Source organism: Equus asinus, chromosome 10, assembly GCF_041296235.1.
Source record: "Equus asinus isolate D_3611 breed Donkey chromosome 10, EquAss-T2T_v2, whole genome shotgun sequence".
In the NCBI taxonomy this organism is placed as follows: Eukaryota; Metazoa; Chordata; class Mammalia; order Perissodactyla; family Equidae; genus Equus; species Equus asinus.
In genome coordinates this window covers 10,525,569-10,533,295 of record NC_091799.1, presented here as the reverse complement: position 1 = coordinate 10,533,295, position 7,727 = coordinate 10,525,569, and the positions used below count along the sequence as shown (strand labels likewise).

Here is a 7,727-nt window from a genome sequence, read left to right as displayed (position 1 = left end):
AGCCTGGCATAGTCCAACCCAAGGAACTCCACGTGCCGCCAGGCGCACTCGTCAGGCCTGCTGCCTGTCAACGCCCCACTCATCACCTTGTCATCTGGGCATCCTGAAGTGGACAAGGGGCCAGGTGAGGCCCCAGGATGGGCCTGGGCCAAGCCTGAGGGTACAGCCGGGGTCACCCCCACCCCTCTACTACGGTTCTGCTCTGTGTCCCTGACATCACGTGCCCACCTCCTGCAGTCAGGGAACTCCCTCAAGGACACGACTGTGATTGCTGATGCTGTGCCAGTTCTCGTGGCCCCAGGGGCTGGATGCAGCTCCTCCCGCCTGCCATGCTGTCCCTCATCCTTCATAGTCCTGCCTGGCTGCGTGTCCCTTCACATCTCCTTGCTGGCGGTGAACACACAGCGCAGGGGACGTGCTGAGGTGTCTTGTGTGCTCACGGCCTTGTCCCCTCAGAGGTCACGGGGGCAGTGATTGGGGATGCAGACTGGAGCCACACGGCCCGGTTCAGTGTGGCTCCCATGTCCACCACAGCCTCGGCATCCCACCATGTCAGGCAGGCATGGCAAGAGGCCACATAGATACCATGACGCCCTCCCTGCATACAGAGACGAACAGCGGTGTGCTGTTGCCAACTAAAGTTTATTCAGGCCCTGAATGGGTGACCAGTGACATGCAGTTTGCCCGGGCCCATGGCAGACTGACCCACGTCACTGACATTTCTGGTGCGCAAATTCCCAGAGGGAGCCTGGGACTCCCAGGGTGAGGTCGGACCCAGGAAACACCGCCCAGGGTCCCACAGGGCCAGCTGAAGGGTGTGTGTCGTGCTGACTGTCCCAGGACCCATGCCCGTGGGAAGGGGGTGGGTGAAGAGCAGGGCCACCAGTGTCCTGTGCACCCCAAGCCAGCCAGGAGGCCGCTCAAGTGCTGAGCATCACGATTGGCTATGGGAGGCGGTGTGTGTGCAAGCGTGGTGGGGGTCAGGCCATCCCCTCCCTGCAGCCTTCCTGGACCCCCCTGCCTAAGGCATTACTGCTGTGAGCTGCTCTGCCCCCATGTGGACTGGGCAGCAGCTTGGCCTGTGGGAAAGGGCCACGGATGGGCCTCTGTGGCATCCTCCATGGGTTCCAGCAGCTCAAGGACACCCAGGACCCTCCTGTTGCCCAGCACCCCTCAGCGCCTCTGACTGGCAAACCAGGAGAAGAAAGGACTCGGGCGTGGGCGCGGGGCCTGGTGAACACGCACAGTGCGCGGCGAGCGCCAGGCTTTGATGGTGGCATCATCACTGGCTGTCAGCAGGAGCTCCTGCTCCTGGGGACTGAAGACCACTGAGTTGACCACGTCCTGATGCTGCAGCTTGGCCAAGCAGATGTTGTAGTGGCGGTCCCAGATGTAGCCGTGCCGGTCCTCGGCCCCACTGCAGGACAGCCTGGGATGAGCCCCCTGGCCACCACAACCGGGCCCCACCACGCCCTGAGTTCCTACCTGGCCACGAAGTCCCTGCTGACATCCAGGAAAATGAAGAAGCACTCGTCGTTGGGCGTGTAGGCACGGTGGGCACGCAGGGCCCGCTTTACCTCCTGCATGGTCTTGAGGTCGAACACCAACAGGTCTATCTCCTCTGCAATGGGCGGCGGCTGCATGGGGTCGGCCACCACTGAGCCGCTGGGCCAGGCACGGCTGTTGACATACAGGTACCTGGCGAGGGCATGCTGGTCAGTACGGGCTGCTTGCAGACACCCCCCCTAGAACACTGTGGGGGGCCCACCTGTTGTCGGGGGACAGGCCCATGCCGATGATGTGTCCGTGCACATCGATGACGTGGTCCAGGGCATCGAAGAAGGCATCTGAGCCCCGGCCCTCGCCCAGGACAGGCCCGGCCGTGGTCATCTGGTGCGGCAGGATCTGCTTGATGCCTGTGAGAGGGCAAGGTGAAGGCGACCCGGAGCCCTCAGGGCGGCACCCTGGTGCCTGGGAGCTCCCAGATGTCTGTGGGTGCTGCCTGCCCTGCTGGTCCCAAATCTGAGTCAGAGTCCCTCCCCAGCCCCTAGCACTCCTGGGCCCCACAGAGTGTGCACTGTGGGTGGCTGGACAGTGCTGGGCCCCAGGACCACCAATGAACTGGACTCTGCCCACGGACTCACTGACTGCCTGGCCCCTGGAACCCCACCCCCGTCCCTGGGAAGCCTCACCCCCAGGTCTAGGGACTGCGGAGGGCCCTGCCCGGTACCGATCTGGTGTGGAGAGTAGGTGAGGCAGCCGGTGGTGAAGATGAGGAGCTTGCTCCGGGCGTCGGCTGTGCTGCGCTCTGGGGGCTTGGTGCGGCCCTGGGCCAGCAGCTCTGCCACCTTGGTCTCCAGCGCACGCTCAGACAGCTGGGACTGCGCCCGCCCGTCTAGGAGGCCATCCAGCAGGCGCCGCAAGCCCTCCTTGCCGCGGACCGGGGCTGGGGCTGGGCCGGCCACCTCGTCCTCGCCCCCGCTGCCCAGGTCAAAGACGCGGCGGGGGGGCATGCCCGGGGCGCCAGCGTCCAGCAGGAGGTCAGGGCTGTCGAAGCGGCTGCAGTCGGCCACCATCACGGTGCGGATAGTGCTGGCGTTGAGGTTCTGGATCTTGAAAAGCCGCTTCACCACGTTGACGTTCTCCGACTCCACATCCTGGGGGCAAGACCACAGGTGGTGGGTGTGGGGGTGGGGAGGGGGCGCCAGGCACGGGAGGGGGCGTGCCCACTCGCACCTGGAAAGCGTTGTTGAGCCAGAGCACCGAGCAGGAGGTGATGTCTCCGATTCGGTGCAGGTTCCCCGAGATCAAGCTGGTCTCCGTGAGCCAGCAGCCAAACACGTCGTAGGGCTTGTTGCGAACGCGGGACAGCAGGGCGAAGGTGTCTGCGGGAAGGGGGTGCTGGGCAGGTGGCCAGACTGGGGGCTGGGGAGGGCCGGGAGTGGGGCAGGGCCGGGTAGGCCAGGAGGACCCACCCCAGGCCCACTCTCACCTAGACTAATGACGGCTATCTCTCCCGAGGAGGAGTTGTGAGGCCCCAGGAACACCCCTGAGGCCAGCAGCAGTGAGTCATCCCGGTTGAACTGGGAGAATTGGGTGTAGCTCCAATTGTAGGGCCGCATGTCCGCACTGTGCACCAGTGAGATGGTCAGGTCATTGTTCCAGATCTGCGCAGGCAAGTCGTTGGGTCCTCGTGAGCCCACCCTGCACGGGGCACCCAGGCCCATGCGGCAAGCTCCAGCCCCTCTCGAGCCATTGTCAACCGAGCCGGTGCCCAGAAACTGCCATCAGGGTGGGGGCTCCTTGCTCCTGGCCGTCAGCATGCCCCAGGGGTGGGTACACGGGGTTAGGGCCTGGCTCTGGAGCAGGGGCTTCGAGCAGGACCCTCTCAGTGTTGGCATTTAGGGGTGCCCCACCCCATCCTCTTATCCTGTGTGGCCCAGGCCAGAGGCCCAGGTCCCGGCTAAGTTGCCTCTTCCCTGACCTGGCCCTCCGCATGGGAATGTGGCACGCTGGGCTATCCCTCGCCTCTGGCCTGGCCCTCTCTTCTGACCCAGTTGGGTTGCGCAGCCCCAGAGTGTCACCACTGTGGCAGGTGGGGACGAGGCCACTCTCACCTTCACGGTGCAGTCCTTGGAGCAGGAAGCGAACTGGTAACCCGAGTGGGAGAAGCTGAGGTGCAGGACCTGGTCGGTGTGCTCCCTGAGCGTCTGCACCTCCACGCAGGGCACCATGTCATAGAGCCGCCGGAACTCCTCGTACCAGGACGTGGCCGCTGTGAGGGGGTCACCGCTGGGGCCCAAGCCTCCCTCCCACAGTCACAGGCTAGGGCCCTGACAGCGTGGGGGCCAGCTGGGCCCCTGGAGCACCCTGGTCACCAGCCTACACCCCCAACCCCCTGTAGCCCTGCCCACTTTCGGCCTCCCTGCTCTGAGGCGTGGCCTAGCTGTCCCCTGTCAGTGTGAGGACCTGGGCAGTGGGTGCCCAGCACTGTGGCTTTGGAAGATGTTGGCCATGGGGACAGCTCAGCCTCCCACCCAGCCGACCCAGTGGGCCAAGGGGCCGTGTGCAGGCGCTGACCTGGGTGTCGGGGCACGTCGCGGGCCACCTGGTAGTAGCGGTAGAACTGCTCCCTCCACAGGAACTCGTCCCGGGACACAGCCTGCCACTGGCGGCACACCAGCCCAGCGGCCAAGACGTCGGCAGGGCCCAAGCTCAGGAAGATCTGGTAGACCAGGCTGTCAGGGAGCAGGGGCGTGCCCGCCTCGTCCATCGTGACATTCTGCCCAGGCGGCCCTGAAACCCATGCATGGCTCCCCTAGCCAGCGGTCGGACCGAGGGGGATCCGGCCCCCAGGCCCAAGGAGAGGTGCAGGAGCCTGGGGCTGAGCTGAGGGAGCCAGGGGGCTGTTCCTCCAGCCCCACCAACTGCCCTCATGAGAATTCCATTGGACTGAGTGTGCGTGGAGGGCCAGCTGGCACTGCCCACCGGGCCAAGGACCCAACAACTTCACCAAGGCTCTCTGGACAGCCATACTCCTGGGACCCCACACTCCTGAGGGCACCCCCTGCAAGTCCCAGGGGGTCCCTGGAACAGGCAGCTTCTGGGCGGGCAGCACACACCTCTCAGCACCCCGGTCCTGGTCCAGCCTGAAGTAGAGTGTTGGGCGGACCCTGGGGACCTCAGACCCTCATCCCAAAGGGGTCCTGGCCTTGGGGGACAGGTTCGCGGGCATAGGGAGACAACTGGGTGCCAGGGCTGGTGACCGCTCGGAGGCCAAGAAACGAAGGGCCGGTGACCCCCGCGCACTCGTGTCACTCTGACCTTGCCGCCCCAAGGCTTCGGAGCTGTCAGCATGGGACAGAGGTCTTTCCGAGAAGAGGCCTGGAGCTGGCGGGACGAGGGCCAGCCCGCCCGCCCTAGACGCCGCCAGGGGCACCCGCCGGCCCTCGGCCTCTGCCCGGTGGCCTAGGGGAGACCTTCCGGGTGGGCGGCCAGCCGGCGCGGCCACTGCCCGGAGAGCTGGGGGCGGGACGGGGGCGGGGCCGGCCAGCGCCCCCGCCCTCCTTCCCTCCGAGGGGCTGTCGGGGGAGAGCCCTGCGCTCGGTCCCTCGGGCCCGGCGTGGACAGCCCCGGCCACTCATTCATTGGCCGGGGGCTCCGCCGGGGCCGGGGGCCGGGGCTCCGGAGACCGGGCTGGGGATGGGGACCGGACACGGCCGTGACGACGCTCCCCCAGGGTCGGGAGTCCGCGGCTGGGCCGGGGATCGGGGGCCGGGGCCAGGGCCGGGTGACGACGCTTCCCGGGGCCGGGCGCACTCACCACGGCCGCCTCCGCCCGGCTGCGCTGCCCGCGCCCCGGCCCGGCCTCGGCCCGCGGACCCGCTTCCGCTCCGGCCGCCGCGTCTCTATGATGGAGCCCGCCAGGCCGACGACACGAGCCCCGAGGCATCGATAGCCGCGGAAGGCCGAGCGCCCCGCAGCCCGCGTCGGCTGTCTCTGCGCCTGCGCTTCAGGTTCCCCGGCCTGGGCGGTGCTTTTTTGTGCGCCTGCGCGCGCTCGGGCTCGGCCGGAACAGCGCCCCTGGCGGCCAGCAGGGGCGGCGGCCATGCTCCGGGCTCATGGGCGGGGCTGCGGGCCAGGCAGAGGGTTGCGGTTTGAGACCCGGTGCCGGGTGGGCCCTGAGTAAGTGGTTTCAGGAGCCCCGTGTTCTTCGATGTGGGGATAAGACCAGTTCTTACCTCAAGGAGCTATTAGGCGGTTTAAGGGAGTTAAATGTGAAAAGGTCTGAGTACTGACCACAGTGGAAATCGGATGGGGGCTTGTGGACAAGGAGCAAGAGGTCAACTTGGACTTTGTACACAGGACATGGCTCCAGGGCCCTGCCACGAAGTGCAGGGTCGAGGTCAGATGTCCAGGATGAGGCTGAGTTCATGAGGAGCCTGGCAGGAGCCGGGGACCCTGGCCCAGGGCGGAGGTTTGAGGAGGGAGGAGGACTGACGTGGACTTCCTGGCCAGGGTTCCTGGGCAGCACCGGACAGTGGACTCTGACCTGGGAATTGGCCATCCCGCCCTCAGCCTCCCCCAGCCCCGTCATGGTCACTGCCGCTGCCATGCTGCCCCCCAGGACTGTACTCTTGACTCTGCTCTTGGCCGCAGTCTCCCTGGGCCAGAGGGCTCAGAGACCCCCTCGGCCCCTGTCTCCCATCAGCACCATTCAGCCCAAGGCCAACTTCGACGCTCAGCAGGTACAGTTGGGGGAGGTGGGGGGGCAGGAGCTTGCCCGGCTTTGCAGGGGTCAGGCCCGGGCAGCCCCCCATTCCCTTGTGCCCTCACATGGCCCGCCCTCAGTTTGCAGGGACGTGGCTCCTCGTGGCTGTGGCCTCCTCGTGCCGCTTCCTGCAGGAGCAAGGCCACCGGGCTGAGGCAACCGCATTGCACCTGGCTCCCCAGGGCACAGCCATGATTGCCAGCACCTTCCAAAAGCTGTGAGTCCCAGCACTGAGCCCTGCCCGCCCCCCAACCTCAAACCCTCCCCCTACCCCAGTCCCTGACCCCACCCCTGCTGTGGCCTGGTCCACTGTCCCACGTGGCTCCACCCGCTTGGGGTCCCTGAGCCTGTTTGCCTCCTCCCACCCCACCCCCAGGGATGGGATCTGCTGGCAGGTGCGGCAGCTCTACAGAGACATGGGTGGCCCGGGCCGCTTCCAGCTCCAAGGTGAGGCAAGGGCAGCGGGTGTGGGGTGCAGGGCCGGGGGTGCCGACGCAGCTGACCGGGCTCTGCCTAGCCCGAGGTGCCCGTGGGGCGATCGACGTGGTTGTTGGGGAGACGGACTACCGGAGCTTCGCCATCCTGTACCTGGAGCGGGCACGGCGGCTGTCGGTGAAGCTGTACAGTACGTCCACATGTGAGCCGGGCCCACTCACTTGGGGCCTCCGGGTGTGGCTGTGTGAGCCCAGATGGACACACAGCCCTGCCCCTCCCTCCCTCCCAGCATCCTGACCCTCTCCTGCTGACCAGGGGCCCAGGGAGGAGCCCCTGCGATCAGGCCCAGGTGTGAGGACAGAGAGGGACAGGGACGGTTGGGGAGCAGACGGGGAGAGAGCAGGGAGGGGCAGGGGTCAGACAATGGCCGGGCATGTCCCAGGCCTGCAGACCCTGTCCCCAGAGCACCCTGCCCGCCGTGTGTGTCCCACAGCCCGCTCGCTCCCTGTGAGCGACACAGTCCTGAGTGTGTTTGAGCAGCGGGTCCAGGGGGCCAACCTGACCGAGGACCACATCTTGTTTTTCCCTAAGTATGGTGAGTGCCTGGTGTCCCTCAGCGGCCTACCTTGCTCTCTTTGTGTGCACCCCACCCGTGCCACCTCTGACCTCTGCTTGGGCCCCCAGGTTTCTGTGAGGCTGCAGACCAGTTCCACGTCTTGGATGGTGAGTGGGCAGGGCTGGCCCGCAGTGCCGGGAGGGCGGGCGCCCCAGGGCTCCTCGCCGCCTGAGTGTCGTCTCTGTGCTGCAGAAGTGAGCAGGTGAGGCGCCAGCCCAGCGCTGAGGAGGAGCGAAAACTCGCGATAGGTGCTGGCTGCCCCGCACCGAGCTCTGCACCCTCCTCTCCCGCCTGCCCCCGAGCTGCCGCGCACCCCCAGGAGCCCCGCGCCCGCCTCTCCCGCCTGCCCCCGAGCTGCTGTGCACCCCCAGGGGCACTGCCTTCATTAAACACCCCCAGTCTCGG

At 66.8% G+C, this 7,727-nt stretch overlaps 2 protein-coding genes across 9 annotated transcripts; one reads left to right on the top strand and one right to left on the bottom strand.

Annotated features, from left to right (window-relative positions):
- Positions 1-623: 623 nt before the first annotated feature.
- Positions 624-5,610, bottom strand: FBXW5 (F-box and WD repeat domain containing 5). 3 transcript variants are annotated; one of them, XM_044778328.2, is made up of 9 exons: positions 5,324-5,610; positions 4,081-4,238; positions 3,618-3,775; positions 2,993-3,167; positions 2,737-2,885; positions 2,231-2,657; positions 1,769-1,916; positions 1,486-1,698; positions 624-1,417 (listed from the first exon to the last, which is right to left on the bottom strand). In XM_044778328.2, the coding sequence occupies exons 1-9, from the start codon at positions 5,608-5,610 to the stop codon at positions 1,174-1,176; spliced, it is 1,959 nt and encodes a 652-aa protein (XP_044634263.1). In that variant the 3' UTR covers positions 624-1,173. The 3 variants fall into 3 exon arrangements, with proteins under 3 accessions (XP_044634263.1, XP_044634264.1, XP_070374366.1); XM_044778329.2 differs by having other exon boundaries at positions 4,081-4,296; positions 5,324-5,514; XM_070518265.1 differs by lacking the exon at positions 5,324-5,610 and adding an exon at positions 4,825-5,030.
- On the top strand, positions 5,536-7,727 carry C8G (complement C8 gamma chain). 6 transcript variants are annotated; one of them, XM_014863770.3, is made up of 8 exons: positions 5,536-5,685; positions 5,866-6,248; positions 6,352-6,488; positions 6,648-6,718; positions 6,789-6,896; positions 7,200-7,301; positions 7,391-7,429; positions 7,515-7,727. In XM_014863770.3, exons 1-8 carry the CDS (start codon positions 5,622-5,624, stop codon positions 7,526-7,528), a joined length of 918 nt encoding a protein of 305 aa, XP_014719256.3. In that variant the 5' UTR covers positions 5,536-5,621; the 3' UTR covers positions 7,529-7,727. The 6 variants fall into 6 exon arrangements, with proteins under 6 accessions (XP_014719256.3, XP_070374374.1, XP_070374371.1 ...); XM_070518273.1 differs by having other exon boundaries at positions 5,550-5,685; positions 6,019-6,248; XM_070518270.1 differs by having other exon boundaries at positions 5,561-5,685; positions 7,149-7,301.

Coding starts and splice junctions, on each gene's coding strand:
- FBXW5 (XM_044778328.2), bottom strand. CDS start 5,610: ATGGCCGCCGCCCCTGCTGGCCGCCAGGGGCGCTGTTCCGGCCGAGCC. Junction 3,168..3,617: donor CCAAGGACTGCACCGTGAAG/GTGAGAGTGGCC, acceptor TTGCCTGCGCAG/ATCTGGAACAATGACCTGAC. Junction 2,658..2,736: donor GGCTCAACAACGCTTTCCAG/GTGCGAGTGGGC, acceptor TCTTGCCCCCAG/GATGTGGAGTCGGAGAACGT.
- C8G (XM_070518270.1), top strand. CDS start 5,622: ATGGGCGGGGCTGCGGGCCAGGCAGAGGGTTGCGGTTTGAGACCCGGT. Junction 6,489..6,647: donor GCCAGCACCTTCCAAAAGCT/GTGAGTCCCAGC, acceptor CCCCACCCCCAG/GGATGGGATCTGCTGGCAGG. Junction 7,302..7,390: donor CTTGTTTTTCCCTAAGTATG/GTGAGTGCCTGG, acceptor TTGGGCCCCCAG/GTTTCTGTGAGGCTGCAGAC.